This window comes from Herpailurus yagouaroundi, unplaced genomic scaffold (assembly GCF_014898765.1).
Source record: "Herpailurus yagouaroundi ecotype Mexico unplaced genomic scaffold, PumYag 182, whole genome shotgun sequence".
NCBI lineage: Eukaryota > Metazoa > Chordata > Mammalia > Carnivora > Felidae > Herpailurus > Herpailurus yagouaroundi.
Window position 1 is genome coordinate 59,156,653 of NW_024412413.1, and position 24,805 is coordinate 59,181,457.

General features: G+C 49.4%; 1 protein-coding gene and 1 long non-coding RNA gene across 3 annotated transcripts; one reads left to right on the forward strand and one right to left on the reverse strand.

The window, feature by feature from the left end:
* The first annotated feature begins 576 nt into the window (after positions 1-576).
* MYO1A (myosin IA) lies at positions 577-22,890 on the forward strand. 2 transcript variants are annotated; one of them, XM_040491664.1, is made up of 28 exons: positions 577-2,805; positions 4,318-4,451; positions 4,581-4,696; positions 4,959-5,053; positions 5,246-5,350; positions 5,549-5,595; positions 5,731-5,794; positions 6,000-6,098; positions 8,396-8,499; positions 8,614-8,761; positions 9,366-9,484; positions 9,563-9,649; positions 11,434-11,499; positions 11,658-11,762; positions 13,711-13,773; positions 13,970-14,170; positions 14,338-14,564; positions 14,903-15,103; positions 15,364-15,457; positions 15,948-16,097; positions 16,410-16,478; positions 16,885-16,959; positions 20,227-20,361; positions 21,062-21,168; positions 21,538-21,670; positions 21,787-21,939; positions 22,117-22,244; positions 22,540-22,890. In XM_040491664.1, the coding sequence occupies exons 2-28, from the start codon at positions 4,338-4,340 to the stop codon at positions 22,661-22,663; spliced, it is 3,129 nt and encodes a 1,042-aa protein (XP_040347598.1). In that variant the 5' UTR covers positions 577-2,805; positions 4,318-4,337; the 3' UTR covers positions 22,664-22,890. The 2 variants fall into 2 exon arrangements, with proteins under 2 accessions (XP_040347598.1, XP_040347599.1); XM_040491665.1 differs by lacking the exons at positions 577-2,805; positions 4,318-4,451; positions 4,959-5,053 and having other exon boundaries at positions 4,598-4,696.
* On the reverse strand, positions 8,185-22,109 carry LOC121040894 (uncharacterized). The gene is made up of 3 exons (XR_005795489.1): positions 22,099-22,109; positions 14,057-14,061; positions 8,185-8,382 (listed from the first exon to the last, which is right to left on the reverse strand). It is a non-coding gene; the product is annotated as an uncharacterized LOC121040894 (long non-coding RNA).
* Positions 22,891-24,805: the final 1,915 nt, after the last annotated feature.

Consider the following 24,805-nt stretch of genomic DNA (forward strand, 5'->3'; position numbering starts at 1 on the left):
TCTGGGTTGAGGCCCAAGATTCTGCATTTCTGATAAACTCCCACATGATTCCGATGTGGGGTGTGGACCTCACTTTGAATAGCAAAGATGTGAAACACTTAGCTTGCTTGCCTGGTACACAGTGAGTACTTGATCAATATTGTTACTAATTAACAGCAAATCATTTATGAGAGTCAAGAAGACCCTCTACCACCAAGCATCTTCACCAAATCTGAAAACTTCTGCATTTTTATTGTGTGGCATTTTTAAAAAAGAAATATCCTTGGGAGGACTTCTGCATGTGAATTAGTTTAATCAGATTACTGCCTTCCCAACTATGTTAAAAAGCAACACTAAAGGATCTAGAATTGTTTGTTTGTTTGTTTGTTTGTTTATTTTGAGAGAGCAAGAGAGAATGAGAATCCCAAGCAGGCTTCACACTGCCAGCAAGAAGCCCAATGTGGGACTTGAACTCATGAACCATGAGATAATGACTGAAGGTGAGATCAAGAGTCAGACGCATGTTTAACCAACTGAGCCACCCAGGCCCCCCTAGAATTGTTTGTTCTTCTCCTCTTCTCCTCCTCCTCCTCCTCCTCCTCCTCCTCCTCCTTTTTTTTGGCCAGCTGTTTCAAAGTATAATTTATATACAATAAAATTAATTTTAAGTTTTGCCCAGTTTTGACAAATGGAGTTGATTGACACTTGTGTAACCACTACCACAGTCTGATAAAGAACATTTCCATCACGCCCAAAGTTCCCTCATGCCCCTTATGCAGACTAGAAATGTTAGTGGGGAGAAGAGGAAGGGGGTTTCAGAATCACAGTGGAGGAAGACCAATAAGCTCAAGTTACTTCAGTTTTGCCTGGGGATCAGAAGATCACAGTCTTGCATCCTCCCTGCCTCCTCCCTCCCCACCCAGGAATGCTTTGCCAGACCTTAAAATCCCCACTGACTTGAATGTGTACTTGTAGCTCATTAATTCAGAGTGACCATTCATCCCAGTTTGCCCAGAATCTTCCCAGTTTTAGTATCCCAAGTTCCCGTGTTCAGACATCTCGCCCCAGGTCCCAGACAAACCAGGATGGTACGTTGCCCTAGCTGTGATATTTATGCCACTGTTTCTCAGTCTGAGGTTGCCATCTCATTTTTTAGAATCATTTTTCTTGTGTGAGTACATAGAAGGCACTCAGTAAATGAGTGTGTGGGTGGACACACAGATAAACCCCAAGCTGTAGGCAGCTGCGGATTCCTGGCCTGGAGAACAGGAGACCTGGGTTCTGGTTCCAGCTTTGCCGAGTTTGCAGTCATGTGATCCTGGGAAAGTGGCTTCTCACCCCAGGTCTGTTTTCTCCATGTAAAATAGGGGATCTGTAGCCCTTTCTGCCTCTGACACAGATACTGCTTCCATTTGTACATGGGTTGTGTGCCAATGGCACTTCCACTCAGCTTGCTCGCTCTCTCCTTTCCTTGCCTTTTTTCTCCCTTCAGATATATATAGTAGATCAATAAATCATGTAAGGGCAGGTTGATAATGGAGCTGCTGATGGGCCAGGCATATGCAGGCGTATGCAGAGTGCTTCTGCGAGAGCAGTAGAGTTTGGACCTTGAACCAAGCAGCTGTGGCCGGTAGTTGGAGGATCAGGTCTATCTTCAGCTAAGTGTGTGTAATGACCCAATTCGCTCTTTGTGCATGCCTGGGAGAGAGGATGGTGGGCAGAGGGAGCCTGTTGTTTAGGAATTTTCCTGGGTGGGTGAGGGGATGCCCTGGAAAATAGGATAGCATAAGTTTCTTATCTATTGGAGGCATCTATTTCTAGCTGTACCCAGGAAGCAGCGTCTCGGGGTCTCATTCAGGTTTCTCGCACAGAAGGATTAAAATCAGAAATACCAAGACTTGGGCTGAAACCTATGGCTGACTTAGAGTCAGGAAGCTGCATTCTGTTTCTGGTTCTGCCATATACCGTCTGTGCAACCTCTCTGAGCCTCAGTATTTGCCTCTAATTTTCCTTTTCAATGGAGTGAGTAGCTGCACTGCCTAGCTCACAGGGTGTTGTGATTCAGTGAGATGATACAGGTGGGAGTCAATGAAACTGACATCTATACAGGTGCCAGGTGGTATTACTAACTTTAGTCTTTGGGTCTGTTTGTGGGGGCTGACTTATGGGGGGTGGGAATTTGGGGATTTTGTCTGCTTAGTTCTCCAAATAATGTCATTAATACCCTCTGACTCTCAATGAGATAGGAAGGTTTGAGGGAAGTACTGTTTCTTTCCTAGGAAGACACTCCAGCCTACCTTCCTTTTTGACAAAATTCCCGACTTTTTGGAAAGCTTTTCCTTAGCTATAAATTCCACTCCTGCTCTTACTTCCAAATTTTGGGGGCAGTGGAGCAAGAACTCTACCTGAGCCTCTCAGCTAAGCCCAGCCAGATACCCTTTCCTACCTAGAGTGGACTTTCTCATGTAACCGAGCATCTCCCTCTGGGCCTTCAGGCCTGTGAAGGGTTAAGTGAGCCACACCCTTAACAGGAACAGCCTTGGACTTTGTGCTGAGCAGCCGTCTCTGGCCTCTCTTGGCTTGACTGGCACAGGGAGCCTGAGCGGGAGGAGGCAGCACAGTGGAAGGTCAGAAGAGTGGACACTGGCAAGAGGAGGGCAACCTCTTTCCTGGCCTGCCCGACACCATGGACAGCTCCCAATAACGAAGGCATCTCTCCACCCTTGGTGCCTTGGAACTCCTATGCCCCCTTCCTGTCAAATTGGGATTTCATCCACCATTTTACAAGGGACACTGAAGTTACACCCTAGTTTGTTCCAGTGTTGGGTGAGTCTTGCCTTGACCTGTCACTGCTCCGCATCTTTTGGGGTGCCCTATCTGGGAGCTGCTTTGTTTTTCCCTTTCCCACCTCCAACCAATCACATTCCCACTCCCCTCAAATCCAAATCCAAAGAAGATGGCTTCTTCCAGCCCTATTTCTGTTTCTCACCCTTGTCTGCCAAGTTACTTAAAAGTTTAACTTCTGTTTTTTAATCTGGAACATGTGGAATAGTAGTAGTTTCTACTTTGTGAGGATACTGTTTGTAAGCACCAAATGAATTAGTATATGTAGTGTTTAGAGCTCTGCCTGGCCCATGGCACCTGATTGTTTGCGATTGCTACTGTCAGTATTCTTATTGCTTTCTCAGTTGTGTCCTTCCAGGAAGTGACAAGTGCTCTCATTTTCTGGAACTTGGGGGAGGCATACTGAAGGCTGAAGGCAGCCTGTGTTCCCCTCTTGCCCCACCTTCAGTTCCTGCTTCCCTCCCCTCCCCCGCCCAGGTTCAGCATTGCTGGAGACTAGGAGGATGTGGCTCTTTTATTCCTGTTAGGGAGTAGCCCTGACCATTGTACTAATAATTCTGTCCTGCTCCAGGCCACCCCACCTACTCAGTCCCACAGGCAAGACTGAGGAGGGCTGGGCTTCCTCCTTCGGTTACACCTGCCATGTGCCCACTGTGCAGGGGATGAGCCCCACAATAACTCTGTTCCTCCTTGCCCACTCCCACCAGCTGCTAAAAAGCTGGGTGTGTCCCTATGGGGCAAAGTCCATGCCGGAAGGTTACAGCAATGGGTATAAAAACTGGAGATAGAAAAATAGATACATCCAGAGATCCTGACACCTACTTGATGTTGGAGAAACCAAACTTTTATTCTCTTCAGGGTATTCTAATCTTTTATGGAGGAACTTCTGCCTCTGTTCCTCTAACTCATCAACTTATCCCATTTAAAAGATGAATCTTGATGTGGCAATGAGAGGGATCTTTGGAAGAGCTTTTGCAATGGTTCTGGGTGGACTGGGTGACTGAAATAGAAGCTGTGAGAGATAGAGAGTTGAGAAGGAGAAGTGGGGGCAGAGGGTCAGGGAGTCTGGACCCTGGCCAGGGCCTCAGCGCAGGACAGAGCAAGTTTTCAGAGTTAACCTTTCCTCCCCAGCCCCCTCTCCTGCAAGAACAACTGTGCTTCCCCAGGTGCTACCTGCTGGGTGCCTTCCTTACCCTGGTCAAAGGCAGGTGGTCCTGTCCCACCCCTGCCCCACCCCCACCAGCCCTAACCCAGGGAGCAGAGGATTCTCCCCGCTGGGGAGAATTTCTGCAGCCTCCCACAGTTAGCTTTGACTAGTCCAGAGGACCCCTAGGTTGAGGATTGTCTCTAGGGCCCAGAGTTGGAGAAGGCTCTTTAGGTCCTTCTGCCCTCCTCACACACACCTGCCCCCCCCCCCCCACCACACACACACACACACAGTTACTGGCCCCTAAAGCAGAGCAGACTTCAGCAAACTGAACTCCTTACTCCCAGGATCAGCAGAACCTCTGGACATGACTCTCATGGAAGACTCTGTGGGGGTGGGGGACCTTGTGCTCCTGGAACCCCTGGAGGAGGAGCCTCTGCTCAAGAACCTCCAGCTGCGCTATGAAAACAAGGAGATTTATGTGAGTGCATATGCGTGCCCCCGGCTCTGGGTATGTGGTCAGAGAGTTCATGTGCTCCCACTCCCTTCTCCCCTCTCAGCCTCCCCTAACCCCACCGCTGCTCATTCTCTTTACCTTTTTTGGCTCCAGACCTACATTGGGAATGTGTTGATCTCCATGAATCCCTACCAGCAGCTGCCCATCTATGGTCCAGAGTTCATTGCCAAATACCGGGACTATACCTTCTATGAGCTGAAGCCCCATATGTAAGTAAAGGAACTGAGGGAAGGCTGATAGGGCCCTAACTTCTGACAGTGAGACACCCTAATTTCCTCGATCCTTTCTCCTGAAGGAAGTTCTCCGGCTTCCCCTTCCCCACTGGCCCCAGGAAGACCCTTCCTAGGCCTATCACTTACCTCAGTCTAGTCCAAGTGAGGAGGGTGGATGACTCTGGAGGCTGGAGATTGAGTGGAAGGTAGTGTCTTGGATTAGCCCCACATCAGTCTTCACCTGCTTCCTCCTCCCAAGCTATGCTTTGGCAAATGTGGCATACCAGTCACTGAGGGACCGGGACCGAGACCAGTGTATCCTCATAACGGGCGAGAGCGGAGCCGGCAAGACTGGTGAGGTGCCTGGCTTGGGGAGGCTGTGCAGTCACTGCTGGAACCACCCCCTCATCTCTTTCCAAGCCAGACCTGGTCTTGCCCCACCCCAGAAATTCCTTCCCACTTTTTCTGATTCTGAGGGGTATGGTGCTGGAATGACAGGAGCTAAGGAGAGTGGTGGGGATCCATGTGAAGGTTTCTCTTGCACAGAGGCCAGTAAGCTGGTGATGTCTTATGTGGCGGCTGTCTGTGGGAAAGGGGAGCAGGTGAACTCTGTGAAGGAGCAACTGCTTCAGTCAAACCCGGTGCTGGAGGGTGAGTATCCCAGTCTCTGTCCTCTCCACCCTCCACCCTGCTGGCCCAGAGACACTCAGCCCTACACCCTCTTACCCTGTTCTTGTTCAGCTTGAAAACTCTGAGATTGGCCTGATGACTAGAAGATGTCCTTCCTTCCCCTTCTCTCGAGCCCCTCTTCTTCCCTCAGTTACCTCACCTTCTCTCTCATCTCTGCAGCTTTTGGCAATGCCAAGACCATTCGCAACAACAACTCCTCTCGATTTGTGAGTGACCATCTCCCTGGCCTGGGAGGAGAGGGTGTGGGGGCTTTAGAAGGAGGAATGCAGCACAGACCCCTCCTGGGTGGGGTGGTGAGAAGAAGAGGAAGCAAAACCTCTTTCTCTCTCTGGTCTCTGTAGGGAAAATACATGGATATTGAGTTTGACTTCAAAGGATCGCCCCTTGGTGGAGTCATCACAAACTGTACGTGTCTCCCCATTCTGCTTACCACCTCTCTCTTCTCCCCATCCCACAGTGTCCCTTTCTGGTGATTTGAAACCGTAGGAAGGAATAGTAGGCTACCAGGAGGCTTCCCTACTAGTAGGAACACCAGCGAAGAGGGCAAGCTTAGAGGGAAGCTGTGGAATCTCCCTGAGCTCTAAGACATTATTTTCTAATTCCCTGCCAGACCTGCTTGAGAAATCCCGAGTGGTGAAGCAGCTCGAAGGAGAAAGGAACTTCCACATCTTCTATCAGCTACTGGCCGGAGCAGATGCACACCTGCTGGGTACGTGCCTGCCCAGACACATGGAAGAAGGTCCCCAACCTCCATTTAATCCCTAGAACCTTTGGGCCCCTCTGCACCCCTGCAGCCCTCTTTCCCTGAGCCCTCAGGCTCCTTCTTCCTGCATTCCTCACACTGAATTTCATCCACTCATTGTTGGAAACAATCCCCTGACCTCTGTGTTCTCCTCTTTTTTCTGGGATTGTATTGCTAGGAATAAACCTTCTTGTCTCTTGACCTGCTCTTATTCCTCTGTCCTGCTTGGGTTCCTCTTTTCCCAGGCTGGCTTCAGAAATGGGACACTTATTTCCACCTACCATTCTTTCCTATCTTCAATTTAAGGGACTTAATCGCTAGCTCAGCAGAAAATCAGACAGGATATTTAAGTGTTAAAGAAATTTTGATGAGCAGTAGTTGAAGTTGTTCTGGGTCTACATCTGCCTCACCCAGTCCCTGTCCTTGATTTCTTCTTCTTAGATGGCTTGATGGAGGTTTCATGTATTCATTCATCAAATATCTCTTGAACACCTACTATTATCGAACATTGTGCTAGCCTCTAGCAATGCAGAGTTGAATAAGATAACATGCCTCTTGTCCTCGAAGAACTTAAGGTCTTCTAGGGATGACAGATATGTTCAATAGGCCTGTGTGGGTGGCTGTAGGAGCAGAAGGCATGGAGACCTCTTCCTTGTCCTGGGGAGCCCTGGGTGCTGGATGGGCCTGAGGTGGTTCTGGGTGGGCATCACTGCAGAGTCTGGTGGGACTTCTGGCCCTGCCAGAGTTTGCCTCCCAATGCCCCCTCTAGCTGTGAGCAGTGTGGGTGTATGGCCCCCAAGGACCTGTCCTTTTGGTTCCTGGTTATTCTCTGCTGGACTTGTGCCTATCTCTTTTCCTCTCCTAGGGATCTCCATGGTTCAAGAGCCCCCACAGGTCTCATTATTCCTTCCTAGCTCAGTAGTCTTGGTTGTGCTCAATTTGTTCGAATCATAGGCACCAGTATCTTATTCTGTCTGACTGTTACCCATTGGCTTAAGCTAAGTCTGGACAGGGCCTCCCTGGTGTCATCATCCCAGGGCCTTTCTGACTCATTCTTTGTCCACCTTTCTTTAGCAGGTTCCTCTTTCAAAATCTGTGTCTCAGGGGAAGCTGTCATTAAACTCTAGTTTGAGGGACTTTCCCTGATTCTCAGATCATTTGAATAACTGATCATTGATATCCCTCAAGCTCCATGCTTAACCTACTTCTTCCCACCTCAGGTGAACAGCTTGGATCATAACCTTGACTCATTTATTAAAAAGAAAAAAGTTTATGTATGCCAAGCAGGCACACAGAAAACAAAGACGAAAAACACAGTCCCAATGTGTTGTTCATTTGTGGGAAAGACAGAAAAAACAAAACGTAGCCCATGTGTTATGGACTGGGATAGAGATCCACCATGGGGGAACACAAGAGAGCCTTTTGGCTCAGCCCCACAATGTCCAAGGAAAGTTTCCAGGAGAGGGGTCAGGATTAGGGAACATAGTACCTGCAACTTTGTTGGTGCTTACTGAACAAATAATGAATGAGCCAACCCAGGCCTAGGGTGAGGTGTTGAGGCTCTGGGTGGGTGGGAGATATGTGCTCACCCGTCTTTCCTCTCTGAGCCACTGAGAACTGAGTAGGATGGAGGGTTGGCTTGTTTGTTTTTATTGTTGAGAACCCTGAGGATGGGAAGAAGAGCAGAATGAGTCTTTTCTTTCATCAAAGTTAGGAAAACCCCCACAATTAAGAATACCCAAACTCTAAATACTGCTTGAAAATTTAGTCTATTATAATGGGAATTAATGATCCCAAAACAAAGGAGGCAGGGGACGAACCGAAAACAAAAATGGCTCCTTCGAATAAATGAGTAAACCAAGCTAGGGCAAGGGCTATGAGAGTCAAGGCCGGAGGACTCCTGAGAGCCTGGGTACTAACCCTCTTCCCAAGCACTTTAACGTTTTCTAGTTGCCAAAGGATATAAAGTACATGATTAAATGCTAACTCCCCATGAAATCATTGCCTTCCACATTCAGCACAGGGATCCAAGCCTACTTTGTTTGATGGGAAAGGCCACTACAATTTACTGGTCATTTAAAAGTAGAATTTCTGTTGCCTATAAGAATTAGAGGGAGGTTTATACCCTATGATGCATATAGACAAAAAAACCTATCAAAATTCATTATAACTAGTTTGTGAATATAAAATGAAAGCACATAGTTAGAGTTGGTGACTTTAAAAAGATTGAATGTTGAATCAGATTCTCATACTGACCCTTGCAGAGGCCCTGAAGCTCAAGCGGGACACAAGTCATTATGCCTATCTGAACCAGAAAGTGTCTAGAGTTGATGGCATGGACGATGCCTCCAACTTCAAGTCTGTACAGGTGGGTGCCCAGGGTGGGCCTTAGGCTATCCCCTGAGCCCAGGCTTTGGCTTTGAGAAGGGAGGCATTGAGCTGGCACCACAGTTCAACTTCTCATTTCTGCTATCTCCTCCAGAATGCAATGACTGTGATTGGGTTCTCGGAGGTAGAGATTCAACAGGTGCTAGAGGTGACGGCCCTGGTGCTGAAGCTGGGGAACGTGGAGCTAGCAGATGAGTCCCAGGCCAATGGGACATCAGCAAGTGGCATCCGTGATGGGAGAGGTCTGTACCGCCCTGCTGGTACCCTCTAAGCCGCTCCCTGAATCTCCTACTACAATTTCTGTTCGTCCACCATCTGCTGAGTAACTGACTTCATTCCGATTCAGTCCCACTCAGCCATTCCTGAGTTCTACCCCAAACACACTCATTAAGAATTCCTAGTGAGGCATTTTGGAGTGAGGTTATGAAGTTAGACCTTGTTTCTGACACATCTCTGAGTCTAAGTGGAGTCTTTGCAAAGAATTTCAGGAGATTCTCCTATTGAAGTAGATGATGCAGGGGCACTTGGGTGGGTCAGTCAGTTAAGTGTCTGACTCTTGATTTCAGCTCAGGTCTTGATGTCAGGGTTGTGAGTTCAAGCCCCACGTTGGGCTCCACTTTGGGTGTGAAGCCTACTCAAAAATAAAATAAAGTAGATAATGCATTTAAAGTGTCCGCAGCTCCCTCTCCTCTCCCCAGAGTTTCCTCTTGGGCCATGTTATGGATGGGCTGCAAGGATATCCCCAAGACCTTGGGAGACCAGTCTCCTAGCAGTGTCACTTCTCAGCCCTCCCTCCCTAGGAGATAGCTCTCTTTCAGGCCATGTTGTATTTCCTCATCACTCCAGGAGTCCAGGAGATTGGGGAAATGATAGGTTTGAATTCAGAGGAACTAGAGAAAGCTTTGTGCTCAAGGACCATGAAAACAGCCAAAGAGGAGGTGGTCACTACACTGAACTTCACCCAGGTAAGGGCCCTATGGGAGGGGGCTGATTTTGAGACTATTCTGTGGCTGCCATCCTAACCAGCTGGCTCTGCCCGACAGGCTCAGTATGCTCGGGATGCTCTGGCTAAGAACATCTACAGCCGCCTTTTCAACTGGATAGTGAATCGAATCAATGAGAGTATCAAGGTGAGAGATTGCTCTCCTCCCTCAACACTCTCCTGTCTGCCTCGCTTTTCTTGTCCCGGTCACCATCCCTATACTTCGGGTTCTGAGATGAAGAGAGTAAGAAGGATGAAGGGTAAGGTACAGTTCCTTCCAATAGTGTGTTGTTGTGGAAGCATCTCTGGTTTTTGAGTTTGACTGTCTGGATCCCCTGCTTACCAGCTGTGTGGCCTTTTAGTTTCACAGAGATTCTGAGCCTCAGTTTCTTGATTTGGAAAATTGGATGCTAATGCCTACCTCCTTCATAGTGAGGATCAGATAAAATTATGGACATGGTTACCATATAACCCAGAAATTCCACTCCAGATATAGATCCAAGAGAATTGAAAACAGATGTTCATGTAAAAACCTGTACCCAAATGTTCATAGAGGCATTACCCATAATAGCCAAAAAGTGGAAACAACTCAAATGTCCATCAGTTGATGAATGGGTAAATAAAAGTGGTATATCCATACAATGGGATATAAATAAATAAATAGGCCATAAAAAGGAATGAAGTACTGATACATGCTCAACACAGACAAATCGTGAAAACATTCAAGTGGAAGCAGCCAGACACAAAAGGTGATTCCATTTATATGAAATGTAATAGGCAAATCTATGGAGAGGGTGGTAGATTAATGGTTAGCAGGGGCTTGGAGTGGAGGGAGAGGGGAAGGTGGAATGACAGCTAATGGGTATGTGTACAAGATTTCTTTGGGGGATCGTGAAAATGCTCTGGAATTAGGTAGTGGTGATGGTCATACACTTTTTTTTTTTTTTTAAGTTTATTTTGAGAGAGTGGGGGAGGAGCAGAGAGAAAGAGGAAGAGAGAGAGAGAATCTTAAGCAGAGCCTGTGCTGTCGGCGTAGAGCCTAATGCAGGGCTTGAACTCATGAACTGTGAGATCATGACCTGAGCTAAAACCAAGAGTTGGACACTTACCCGATTGAGCCACCTAGGCACCCCCATATGCATTTTGAATATACTGAAAAATCACTGAATTGTATACCTTTAAAGGGTACATTTTATAGAATGTGAATTAGATAAAAATAGAGCTATTATTTAAAAAATTTTGTGCATGAGGGGTGCCTGGGTGGCTCAGTCGGTTAAGCATCCGACTTAGGCTCAGCTCATGATCTCACGGTTTGTGGGTTCGAGTCCCACGTCAGGCTCTGTGCTGTCAGCTCAGAGCCTGGAACCTGCTTCCGATTCTGTCACTCCCTCTTTCTCTGACCCTCCCCCACTTGCAGTCTGCCTCTCTCTCTCAAAAAATAAATAAACATTAAAAAAATTTTTTTTAATTTTGTACATGAAAATGCCTTCAATTCAGAAGCTATTATGGAAAGGCAACAGGGGAAAATGGGATTTAAAAACACTTAGCCCCTTTGAAATTTGATCTGTCCATCTGTAAAATGAGAATTATCACACCATATAGGGTTATCATGAGGTTTAATGAAGTAAGAACATAGAATTTTTTCTAAATTGCTCTACAAATGTACGAGATGGTTATTTTCCTCAGAAGATTTTAAAGTCTTTCTACCTCGTCCCCTGGGAGCACCATCCTGGAATCTGCTTACATCTCCCTCCTTCCCTCCTCCCTCTGCTTGGCCCCTAGTGTGTAGAGGAGGAAGGAGAATAAAATCACAACTGGTCAAGCTCACCCGAGTTCTGTTTGCCCTCTGCTCCAATCACACCCGCCCCAGAAGGGCCTGGCCTGGTGTGCAGAGGGGGCCCGTCCTCAGATTTATCTTTCCCTCCTCTTCAGGTGGGCAGCGGGGAGAAAAAGAAGGTAATGGGGGTCCTGGATATCTACGGCTTTGAAATTTTAGAGGTGAGAGAGCTTCCCCCAACTGCAGCCACCCTGCATCCCTAGGGTTCGGGTGCGGAGGCTCAAAGGGAGGGGCTTGCGAGAGGGGAGGCGTGGGGCTGAGAGGGAGGAAGGGTCTTGGACTGAGCTGCTCTCTCTCTAACCTGGGTCCCCTCCTTCAGGACAATAGCTTTGAGCAGTTTGTGATCAACTACTGCAATGAGAAGCTGCAGCAGGTGTTCATCGAGATGACGCTGAAAGAGGAGCAAGAGGAATATAAGAGAGAGGTGCGTGGAGCCTTCCCTCACAGCCCTTCTCCAAAGTGACGCTGGTGTGCGCGCCACGGCTGTCTTTCTCCTCAATCCCGGTTTCCTCTCACTCGTGCCCAGATGGGAACACAAAGGACAAAAAGTTCCCCTTTCACTGCTCAACAGTGCAGCATTATCAAGAAGCCCTAGTTTTTGCTCTCCATCCCCCAGTCCCCTGCTCCCACCCCAGGCCGTGCCAGCAAGGGGCAGACTGATGGAAGGCTGTGTGGGGGGAGTCCTCACGAGGGTGAAGTGACAGCTGTGCGTGGCCTGCGGCACACTGTGAGCCTGATTTAGAAGGGACATTTCTCCCAGGCTTGTCACCCCACCACATCCATTTTGGTGCTCTTCTCTGACACCTCACAATTCTTTGTCTCCTCGGGCCCTGGCTGATGTCACCATCTCCTCATGTAGCACCCTGATCCCAGACTTCCTCCCCAGAAGTTCCCCATGGCTCAACATTTCCACACTCCTTCCCCTGTTCAGCAAGAAGGCTTGCTTTCTATGGCTAGGTGTTAGAAAAGCTATCTGATTGAGCTAATTCCCCCCAAAGTGTGAATGGCTGAGAGTCTCACTCATCAAAACGCTGCCAGGGATGCTGCCTGTGAGCCCTTGGGAATCTGCTGCAGCAGAATTTCAGACAATGTGGTCACAATGTGTGGGAAAGGTTTTTTTTAAGTTGTTTTTCGTGTTTTTATCTTAAAATTTTAAATGATCAACTAGAGAATATATTCCCATGCCTCAAAATTCAAAAAGCTTAAAAAGGCATATAAAGAAAGGGCTCTCTCCCAGCCCATCCCCAGCCTCTTAGTTCTCCAACCATCTAGAGGCAACTAAAGTGGCCCTCTTTTCAGAGGTCTTTTATGTGTAATCAGGCAAATGTAGAAGTTTATTTTCCCACAGAATTTTTTTCAAATGGCAGTGAATATGCTCTGCTCTACCCCTTGCTTTCATCAATTAATGAGATCTTTCCATATCGTATATAAAGATGCATCTTTACAGCTACACAGGGTTGTAAGGATATCATACTTCATTTAACTAGTTGGGGAAAATATTTTGGGGATGAAATGGGAAGGCAACTACTTAATTCCACTCTACATTCCCTGAAGATCTGTGAGGGGGTGGGAGAGTGTTCCCCAGCCACACCCCCACACCTGGGAATGGTCTGAGTCTGGGAGGGCTGGCCCTTGGGTGGGATCAGAAGCTATCCTGTCTGCGGCTACCCCTAAGTGGGGAACGATTGTCTTTGGGTCTCCTTCTGTACCATTCTTGCTTAAAACAAAAACAAAAACAAAAACTATACAGTCCCAAAGTATCAGGTAGATTAGTAGTTCTTAAAGTGTGGTCCTGGACCAGCAGCATCCCTGGAAAGGTGTTAGAAAGGCAGGTTCCTAGGCTCTATCCCAGACATGCTGAATCAGAAACCCTGGGGATGGGGCCCAGCAGTCTGTTTTTACAAGCCCTCTAGCTGACTGCCATGCAAGTTTGAAAAGCACTGATGTAGGTCTTTGAAGATGTATCAAGTTAGGTTTGTTGCTTGATGAAATTCACTCATGTGCTTTGGTTTTATTGGTCGTTGCCAGAACAGTGTGGCCTTTGCTCTTGCACATGCTCAAGGATCCTTCCTCACTCCACAGTGGGGCAATCCCTACCCTGATCTTCACCCCACACCACCTACAGGGCTCTCTTCAGCATCTACCCCTCTCTCACAGCTGCTCTGGGTCCTTTCACGTGTCTCCCACCCCACAAATTCTCCATCAACCTGGAGGGATGGGAACCTAAACAGAAGCCACACCAAGGACCCCTCTTAATTATAGGGCTTTCTGAGTCCTTTGTGGGTTGGGTGAGAGGGAGCCTGAGTCTGGTGAGGTCTTTGGAGACTTGTCTTGGACCTGCTCTTGTAACCTGTCATGCCTCTTCTTGCCAGGGCATACCGTGGACAAAGGTGGACTACTTTGATAATGGCATTATCTGTAACCTCATTGAGCACGTGAGTTATCTTTATGTTATCTCTGAGACCTCCTCTTCCAGACTGCCTGAATATCCTTGTCCTTCCCCCTCCCCTTGCCCCACTTGGTAAGGATGGTGAAGTGGGCAAAGGATGAAGGGGCAGAGGGACAGCAGTGAGGATGTGGACATCTTGGAGGATCAGGTCTAAGTTGGGCTCATCTTGTTCCCCTGACCAGAATCAGCAAGGCATCCTGGCCATGCTGGATGAGGAGTGCCTACGGCCTGGGGTGGTCAGTGACTCCACCTTCCTAGCGAAGCTGAACCAGGTCTTCTCCAAGCATGGTTACTACGAGAGCAAAGTCACCCAGAATGCCCAGCGCCAGTATGACCACACCATGGGCCTCAGTTGCTTTCGCATCTGCCACTATGCGGGCAAGGTAACATGCAGGGCTGGAGGGTAGAAATGGGCCTGGGCATGGGTGGAAGGCAATGGGGGAGGACCTGTGGGGAGATGAGATCTGGGAATACTTCACAATGAGATTGGGAGTGCCAAGTGCTGGGACAAGGTCATGGACCCTCCAGACCCATAGCTATTCCTCTACAGGTGACTTACAATGTGAACAGCTTCATTGATAAGAACAATGACCTACTCTTCCGGGACTTGTCCCAGGCCATGTGGAAGGCCCAGCACCCCCTCCTTCGGTCCTTGTTCCCTGAAGGAGTTCCCACACAGACATCTCTCAAGCGCCCCCCAACTGCTGGAGCCCAATTCAAGAGTTCTGTGGCCATACTCATGAAGAACTTATATTCCAAAAACCCCAACTACATCAGGTGACATGCTGGGTACATGGGGAAATGCAGCATATGTGATGGCAGATGCAGGGTCCAGCACTATAGAACCTGTCCATTGTTGGGGGGAGGGTGTCTCTGGAATAAGAGTATCAGAAGGCCTTTCCCTCATAAAAAATGAGGAACTGAGAATCCTGTGGCAGGGAGAGCATCAGACTTTAGTAGGAACCACGCTATAGTGAGTGAAGCTGGGAAGGCCAGTGTGTTCACTTCCTCTGAAAATAACCCTCCAGAATAGGGTTATAGAGACCAGGATGGGTCACACTTGCAAAGGTGAAGCTCCTCATGCCTGTGCCTTGCACCTCTCCCCCCACCCCAAGGTGTATAAAGCCCAATGAGCATCAGCAGCGAGGTCAGTTCTCGTCAGAGCTGGTGGCCGTCCAGACTCGGTACCTGGGACTGCTAGAGAATGTGCGGGTGCGTCGGGCGGGCTATGCCTACCGCCAGAGGTATGGGCCCTTCCTGGAAAGGTACCGATTGCTGGGGCGGAGCACGTGGCCTCGCTGGAATGGGGGAGACAGGTAAGACTCCTGGGGGAGATGGGGGAGCAGGGAAGGGCAGTGCAGGGAACATCTGGGTGGTGGGGAGAACAGACAGTGCCACGTAAATTGCCAAAACTCCATGAATGGATACTTGGGGAAATGAACTGATCACTTTGCAGAGGCTCTGAAGTCTGTTCAAGCCCTGAACTCCTCTCCCTGGGTATAAGAGGTTGGGGAAAGGTGAAAGAGGATCCTTCTCTGGGATGCCCCTTGGTAGCTTTCCCCATCTGCTCCTGTAGGGAGGGAGTTGAGAAGGTCCTGGGGGAGCTGAGCTTGTCCTCAGAGGAGCTGGCCTTTGGGAAGACGAAGATCTTCATCAGAAGCCCTAAGACTGTGAGTTGGAGGGTGCACTTGTGTTTGGTTGGGGTAGGAGGCAGAAGAGTTGGAGGGTCCATGAGTGAGAGGCTGGGGCGGAGGGGAGTATCTATAACTTGGGATGGATGGTGGGTGAGGAAGTCTGCTTTCTGCAGGGACTTTGTCCCTGGAAACTGAATCCTTGGGCTCCTACCCCACCCTGCTTGCATGACCCACTCTGAGTGCCTCTACCTGTAGCAGAACTCCTGAAGATCAAGGTGATGTGCCACTCATGTCTAAATTTCCAGACCTCGCACGTGCCTCTGACAGAGTTAGAATTCAGTAGGTTTCTGTTAAGGTGAATAACACTTAACAGAATAATAATGAGTGAGCGAATAAACGAATGCACTAAGAAGTCAATGGAATGAATAAAACACTGGCTGGGAAGCCCCTGGCACCTGGGCTCCAGGAGGAGAGAGTGCTATTCCCCTAGGCCAGCCTTTCCGCCCCACCTTCCACCTCTCCACAGCTGTTCTACCTGGAAGAGAAGCGGCGCCTGAGACTGCAGCAGCTGGCCACGCTCATTCAGAAGATCTACCGGGGCTGGCGCTGCCGCACCCACTACCAGCTGATGCGCAAGAGTCAGATCCTCATTTCCTCCTGGTTTCGAGGCAACATGGTATCAGTTGCCCCCTAAAGTCCCATCCCTTTCACTCCAATAAAAGAGTCGGGGGCGCCTGGGTGGCACAGTCGGTTAAGCATCCAACTCTTGATTTCGGCTCAAGTCATGATCTCCTGGTTTGTGAGATCAAGCCCTACGTTGGGCTCTGTGCTAACAGTGTGGAGTCTGCTTGGGATTCTCTCTCTCTGTCTCCGTCTCTGTCTCTCAAAATAAATAAATATTTAAAAAAGAGAGAGGGAGAGAGTGGGAAGTAGGAGAGGTGGTTCAGGGGATGGAGTTTTTTCTAACAGGCCTATTGTTTTTCTGCAGCAAAGGAAGCGCTATGCGAAGATAAAGGCATCAGTGGTGCTGATCCAGGCTTTTGTGAGAGGGTGGAAGGTAATGCGGAAGGGGAGAGGGGTTTCCTCCGCACACATGGGTTCTTCCCCCACATGGTTTCTCCTGGATTGTGCCAGCTGCTGGGGGGAAAGAGTAGCAGAAAGCAAGTCCTGCCCACACCCAGGGCATACCTCTGTGTGATGGCATGCCTGCATCTGGGTGTGTGTCTGGGAGTGTGGGTGCGTACTGGGGAGATGTGTGTATACACCTGGGTGTGTCCCTGACTTGGCTTTGAGTGCCTTCCTCATTGCCAGCTTGTCTGCCTTTACTTTCTCCCTCTAGTAGAGTCTCGGCACTTTATCTAACTGTGCTCTTTGTATGGTTGGAAAACAGTAGAACCTCTGTCTCCTTATCTTCTAGGTCTGTCTATCTTTACTTTGGCTCCTTTCTCATGTATCCCTTCTAGGCCCGCAAGGATTATCGAAAATACTTCCGGTCGGGGGCTGCCCTCACCTTGGCAGATTTCATCTATAAGAGCATAGTAAGTGGTGAGGGTTGAGGGTGGAAGGTGGAGGGGAGGTTGTGGAGGGAGGGTCAGGTTTGGAAAAGGAAGATGAGGGGTTTGAGAAGAGGTGATCAAAGCTTTCCCTGGAAGGGTTTCTTTGATCTGCATGTACTTAATTATTAAGTCCTAGGGTAAGAAGGAATGGGGCTTTGGTGCCTCAGGGCCCAGGGGCAGAATCAGAGTGCACTCCGGAAGGAGTGGACACTGTGGGCAACCTTGGGGCAGGAAGGGGTCCCAGCACACCCACTGACTGGTCCATGATGAATAGGCCCGAGAAGAGACGGGCTGGATGGCTAACAACAGTTTGAAGAGACTGAGCCTCATGGAAGAGCAGAGTGAGGACATAGGGTTACCTAACTCAACCTTCCAAGATCCATTTTACGGTAGGGGTGAAAGTGGAGGGATTGTATCTTTCTTCCGGCTCTTCTGAAGCTATAGCAAGCAAGTCCACAATGAAATCTCAGGAAAGATCTTAATTCTGGAGGACTTGGGACTTTTTTTTTTTGAACTTTTATTTATCATTTTCGAGAGACAGAAAGAGACAGAGCACAAGCAGGGAAGGGGCAGAGAGAGAGGGAGACACAGAATCGGAAGCAGGCTCCAGGCTCTATCAGCACAGAGCCCAACGCAGAGCTCAAACCCATGGAATGTGAGACCATGACCTGAGCTGAAGTCGGACACTTAACTGACTGAGCCACCCAGGTGATCTGACCCCAGGGTTTTAATGCCTGCCGAAGACTGCTTCCCCACACTGTCCCCCCACTCCCCCTAGAGACCTACTGGGGCAGGAGGGCTATATAGGGAAAGGAAAGACTTTCTAGATCTAGAAAAAACAAACAATTAAGAAAAGAAAACCTTCAGAGTTTCGACATCAGTTAGCACATGAGGGATTGGAGGAAATGCTTAGGAATGTTTATTGAATTAAATCAAACTAGACCTGACCAAGTCCCCTTGGGGACTTAAAGCAAGGTGTGGAGGTGATTAGACCAAGCCTGCAAGATCTTTGTAGCAGAGGAATCAAAGAGCTTGGATAGTTCCTGGAGAATTATAGCAATATACTGCATACCCTCCCTTTTCCCATTTTAATTTTTTTAACCTAATGTGTTAGTAAGAAGTTTTCATAAAAATTCCAAAAACTTGGGGGCGCATGGGTGGCTCAGTCAGTTAAGTGTCTGACTCTTGATTTTGGCTTAGGTCACGATCTCACAGTTTGTGAGTTCGAGCCCCACATCAGGCTCCATGCTGACAGTGCTAAGCCTGCTTGGAATTCTCTCTCTCTCCCTCTCTTTCTGCTCCTCCCCCACTTGCTCTCTCTCTCTCTCTCTCTCTCTCTCTCTCTCTCTCTCTCTCTCAAAAATAAGTAAACTTAAAAAAAAAATCCAAAACTTGGAAGTACTCAAGATTAAGCTATTTTCTATACCTTCAATAATTCTACCCCACAAACAAACAGGGTGCTGGGTGTTCCCTGGGATATAAAGACTGGAGAGTCCTTATTCTAGATTAGGGGAGACTAAACAGATGCCATGGGTGATACTTGATCCGATCCTGGAACAGGAAGCATAAGAACAAAGCTACAAAGGGCATTTTTAGAAGTTTATAAAGGACATTAGGAGAAATTTGAGCATGCATTGCTGTTGGATGAGTGTATCCAATTAATGTTTGTCTTCTTAGGTATGGAGGTGGAATTATGATTTGTGTAGGAGAATGGCCTGGTTCTTGGGAGATGCGTGCTTAAGTTTTAGGGAAAATGCCATGATTTCTCTAACCTACTTTAGGATGATATGGTAGCAAAGATTTATATATGTGTGAGTGTGTGTATGTATTTATGCCCATTTGTATACATGTGTGCATGTGTTAGAAAGCCTGCAAATATGGCCAATTGTTAACATTATCAGTTGGTGGATTTAGGTAAGGAATATGTGGCATGCAGATATTCACTGTAATGTTTCTTCAACTTTTATGTAAGTTTAAAAACTTTCAAAATAAGACAGTAAGTTATATGAAATAAAAAAGAACGTAAGGCAGATTATGTCACTCTTCCCCTTAAAATCCTCTAATGGCATTCCATTTCACTCCCAATAAAAGCCAGTGTTCTTACCTCAGCCTACAAGGCCCTTCATGAATGTACCTGACCAACCAATCCTCTGATCTTCTTTCTTCTTGCTCGATTTAATCCAGTCTCAGTTTCTTTTCATTTCTGGGATATGCTACTGCTCATTTCTGGTCTCAGGGCCAGCTTTTTTGCATCATAGCATATATAATTATCTGACCTTACATATATGTTTGTTTGCTGTGGAGTTCTTCCCTACCCCCGGTAGAATATAAGCTCAGTGAGAATAGAGATTTTGTTTGTTCTGTTCACTGCTGTGTATCCATACCTAGAACAGTGCCAGGCACAGAGCAGACACTCAATAAATGTTGTTGAATGGCAGGGGAAAAAAAAACAAGAACTCAGCTTGGGATCCAGACTCCCAAGGACTCATTGTCTAGAAGAGGGAAAAGATTTCCACACAGATAATAGTAGTACAAACACAGAAGTATAGACAAAGTGCTGTGGGGCTTCAAAGAAAGGAGAGGCAGCCCTGGCCCAGGGAATCAGGGAGGGCTTCGAGCTGTGTCTGAAAGGATAGGTAGAATCTAGATGGGCACAGCTGAGTTGAGAGCAGGATGGGCTAAGGCACCGAGTGATCACGCCTGGGCTAGGCAGAGGGCTTGATGAGGAACACTACCTGAGAGGTGTGCTGGGATCATGCAGGGGATCCTGGGGCATGAGATTGGGCCCTAAATAGAAGACTTTGAATGCCAGGTTGAGGCACTAGGCTTGACCGATCAGGGAAGGGGGGAGGTTTGGTACCTGTCCTATAGCCAATGCAGACAGTGGCAGCCAGCTGTAGGCAGCTATGAACTGAGACAATAGGAAGTCACAGGAGCAAAATACTGAAGCCAGTTTTCATCTCAGTTGCTCTCACCTCACTACCCTGGGCAGCAGGTCTCTGCTTGGAACTAACCCTTCCCTCCCTCCCTCCCAGTCTCCTGTTCACGCTCTCACTGCCCAGCCTCCAGTGAACACTGGACCCACAAGAGATCCAGGAGGTGACTCCCTTCTGACTCCTCGCTCTACTTGTTGCTTCTTACTCTGGGTGGCCTCCCTCCTTTCAGGTGGCAGGTCCTGGATGAGAGTTTGCCTGTTGGGAGGTCTGTCTTCTCATCCGTCCACTCCCAATCCCCCTGCTTCCAATCTAGACGCAGAAGTTCCTGCTGGGGCTGAGGAACAATTTGCCGTCTACCAACGTCCTGGACAGAACGTGGCCAGCGGCCCCTTACAGATGCTTCAACACAGCGAACCAGGAGCTACAGCAGCTCTTCTACCGCTGGAAGGTGAGTGGGGCCCAGCACGACTCCTCTCATTTGTCTTTTTTTCCTCCTCCCTCTGATTTTCATCTTCTGCCTCCTTCTTCCACTTTTTTTCTTCATGGTGAAAACAACATACATCACAAAATTGGCCATCTTAACCATTTGTAAGTCCGGTGTCATAAAGCACGTTCACACTATTGCGCAGCCGTCACCACCATCCGTCTCTGTATTTCTTTTTTATCAGCCCAAACTGCAATCCTGTACACATTAAGCAGTAACTCCCCATTCCCCACTCCTGTAGCCCCTGGGACTTATAATCGACTTTCTCTGTGAATTTGACTGTTCTCGGTACCTCATGGAAGTAGAATCATACATTTGTCCTTTTCTATCTGGCTTATTTCACTCAGCACAGTGTGCTTCCATTCAGGAAATATGTACTGAGCACCTGTCTAGAGTAGGCCTTGCGCTGTGTGCTGGCATATAGCCCTCCTCCTGGGGCTGACACATTTGATTGTTTCCATCCCCCTCTCCCAGAGTCCCTTTGAGGGGGGACAGTGCTCCTCCAGCAGCTGCCCTCTCTGAAGTGCCTAGAGCCTATTCTATTCCCTGTCCCTCCTCTTCTCCAGCCCCTGCCCTCCTTCTACCTCTCAGTGTTCTCCCAAACCCCCACCCCAGGCCTGCCCTCTGCCTCCACGAGCTTAGCCCCTGCCCCTCCCTCTCATAGTGCAAGAGATTCCGGGATCGACTGTCCCCAAAGCAAGTAGAGATCCTGAAGGAGAAGCTCTGTGCCAGCGAACTGTTCAAGGGCAAGAAGGCTTCCTACCCCCAGAGGTGAGGGCCCTGCAGACCCTGCACAGTCAGTTTCATCCAGAGCAAAGACAGGATCCCCCAGGTGGGATAGGGCAGTGGTCCCCAAACTAGTGTGCATCAGCACCACTTGGCAGGCTTGATAACACCCAGATTGCTGCACCACCCCCCGCCCAGAGTTTCTGATTCAGCAGATCTGGGGCTGGGGCCCAATATTTTGCCTTTCTAACAAGTTCTCAGGGGATGCTGATGTTGGTCCTGGACCATGCTGAGATAGAGGATATGGTGGAGCATGGGGGAAGGGACATGGGAACTCACTGTGGGGAGGCTCAGGGCCTTGGGGGTCAGTGGTGAGGAACTTGTCTCCACCACATACCTCCTGTGTGTCCTCAGTGTCCCCATTCCATTCTGCGGTGACTACCTTGGGCTGCAAGGGAACCCCAAGCTGCAGAAGCTGAAGGGCGGGGAGGAAGGGCCTGTTCTGATGGCAGACACTGTGAAGAAGGTCAATCGTGGCAATGGCAAGGTGAATGCCTGCACCCTGGACTTCTGCCCACAGCCTGATCCAGAGCCTTGGGACTGGTAGCTGGAAGGGTGGGGTTAATCTTCACCTTTCCTCACATTTTCCTTTTCTGTCCTTAGACTTCCTCTCGAATTCTTCTCTTGACCAAGGGGCATGTGATTCTCATAGACACCAAGAAGTCCCAGGCCAAAACCGTCATTGGACTAGATAGTGTGGCCGAGGTGTCAGTCACCAGCTTCAAGGATGGGCTTTTCAGCTTGCATCTGAATGAGGTATCAGAGCTCTGTGGGTGCAGTACCTCACGCTGGAGAAGGTGGTGGGCATCACGGGGCTGGGGTGGGCTGTAGGTGATGAGGACCAGACCTCTCACTCTGGGCCTTCAGTGCCTCTCAGGCTGCTCCTGCAGAGGGAAAAATGAATCCCTTCCCCACTTTTTCCCCCTTCCTAAGATATCATCAGTGGGCTCCAGGGGGGACTTCCTGCTGGTCAGCGAACATGTGATTGAACTGCTAACCAAAATGTACCAGGCTGTGCTGGATGCCACACAGAGGCAGCTTCTAATCTCCGTGACTGAGAAGTAAGGCCATGAGCTGGGGGTGAGGGCCAGCCTGGGGGCAGATGACCAAGCTGTTGGTCATTGTGACCGGGAAAATTCATGTAGTCAGAAAGTGAAGCATATTCTGTCAAGGCAAGGTTTGGAGGTGTTTCTTAGTCTCCCCACTCAGGTTCTCTGGGGCCCTGAGTCTTCTGACACGAGGGGAGGAGAGATGTACTTCCTTTAAGAAGGAGAATGGAAACCATCATGAAAATATGGGAGTAGAGATGAGAGGGGTAAAGTACCAGCTTTACCCCTCTGTCTGTTTCCCCTCCAGGTTCTCAGTGAGGTTCAAGGAGAGTAGTGTGGCTGTCAAGGTCATCCAGGGCCCTGAGGATGATGGGAACGGCAAGCTAAAATGCAAGAAGAAAGGGAGCCGTTGCCTGGAAGTGACTGTATAGTGAAGAGGTGGGGGCCTGATGCAGAGACAGCAGCTTCTCTGGACCCGTGCCAACCCCACCCACCCATGTTTGCAGGAGGATCTGATCGTGGTGTGGGGCTCAGAGATTGAGGAACCCTTGAAGAGGACCTTTCTTCTCCCAAACTCTTCTGGGCCCCTCTCCCTTAGAACTTATCCTCCCACCCTCAGCTGCTTTGCCCACTAATAAAACAAGTGACTTCCCACATATTTGCTCAGTGTGGGTGAGTCCCTGATCACCCACCTTCACAGTGCTTGTACTTCGGCTACCCCACCCCCTTTCTCCTCCTCAGGTTCCTTGGAGCCAGCAAATGCAGATAATAAGAATGGAAAAGAAGGGAAATTGTCTCCGGGCTCCTTGACCGGCTGAGCTCTGGCGGAGTTTGGAGACACTGGGGTGGGGGTGGGGCAGCCAGCGATGGGGCTCAGGTCGCAGGTGGCCAGTGGGCTGATTCATTAAGTGTGTCCCTGGAGGGAAGAAGTGAGGATCCCTGTCTTGGCGGAAACTAGGATCCTTTGGAGATTTAGCCTAAAAAGAGGCCCCGGGCTGGAGGGCTCACGTGAGCTGAAGAAGCTGGGGAATGCAGCGTCCCCTGCACCCAGGAGCTCCATTGCCCCCTCCATCCCCAAGCTCATTGCTGAGCTTTGTCACATCTGCCCCCCCCCCCCAACACCCCCTTCCTTTCCATACACCAGAGATGCCAGGCTGCTCCTGCCAACAGTTATCTTGCTAATCACTGTCCCACAGCTGGGGCCTGCAGCTGGTGGCATTTGACAGGGGGAGGCTCCCTGACCCAGACTCCCCCACCCCTATGACTGACCCTCTCCCCCTTGTCTTCATTTATTTTCCCTGTGTCATCACCATTATTTTCTTTTTCGATTTTCAACTGTCTCACACCATCTCGTTGTCCCCATTTCTGTGGACTCTAATATTAATACATAATATTTTGTATAATGCTTTAAATATCTCCCCTCTCCCTTTATATCTGTTTCCTCATAGACTGTGTTGTCTCAGCCTCACCCATCCCGGTCTCTACCTTAAGGGAAAAAGGAGCTCCTATGTTTGCAGGAAAACGTAGATATGTGCTCTGTGAGAGCTTACAAATGGCTGCCTTTGTTCCTGTCTCTGGATGTCTCTCCCTCCTTTCACGATCCCTACCTTCCTTGCCTCTTCCCTGTCTCCACCACTGAGCTCACTGTGCCTCGAGGCTGGGGTTTCCCTCCACCTCGGTGCTTCCACTGGCTTTCCATCGGCAGGCAGCTCACGGCCCCAGGTAATCATGCCGGCGGGAGACCTGATTAACTTCTCCTCTTGCCTGCAGATCAGTCTTGCTCTCTGAGCACAAGCCCGCATTCTGGCACACCCTGCTCTGGGCTGGGAGAGGGCCCAAGGAGTCAGTTCTTCCCTGACGGATGGGGGGCTGTGCCCTGAGTGAGGGTAGCTCGGGCTCCCGTCAGCCTTCCGTCACCCCCCCACAGCTCCCCCCATCCTTGACTTCTCAGAACCGGCGGAGGAGATCCTGTCTGGCAAGAGGGGGCTGATTATCAGAGCCTGACCGCCCCCGCTCTCTGCCTCATCTCCTGCTCCCAGGGCCCAAATTGTCGTCACTTTCCCAGTGAAGTGTCTGGTCATTTTCAGAAGCAATTTCAGGAGAATATGCAGCTGCTGCTCCCCATCCTGCTTTTCCTTCCCCAGGGCTGAAGGCACTGTCAGCTCTCTGGACTGGGGAGGGGATGGGATTGGGGGGGGGGGAGGGCTCGAGTCCTGGTCTCCCTCCTGTCCCCCCTCCATCAGTCATGTGCTAGTTTGAGGACGGGGCTCGGTTGCCCCACCTGTGCCATGGTGCTTTACAGGGCTCCATCCTGACGGGAGAGGCTGAGGTTCTGCTGCCTCCCTGCTCAGCCAGCCCAGCATTCTCAAAGTCTGGGTTGTTTTTCTGAGGGGCACAAGCCACCCTGGAGCCCCCTAACCCCCATGAGGAGCCATTTTAGCACATCAGCTCAAGCTAGGTCCTCCTGGCTCAGCTCATTTCCTCTGTAGGCTATGAGGGGCTCCTCGCTCTGAGGGCTGGCTCCCAGCTGGCTCCTGCCTGCAGGACTCTGCAGGATGCATGGGTTGCCATCC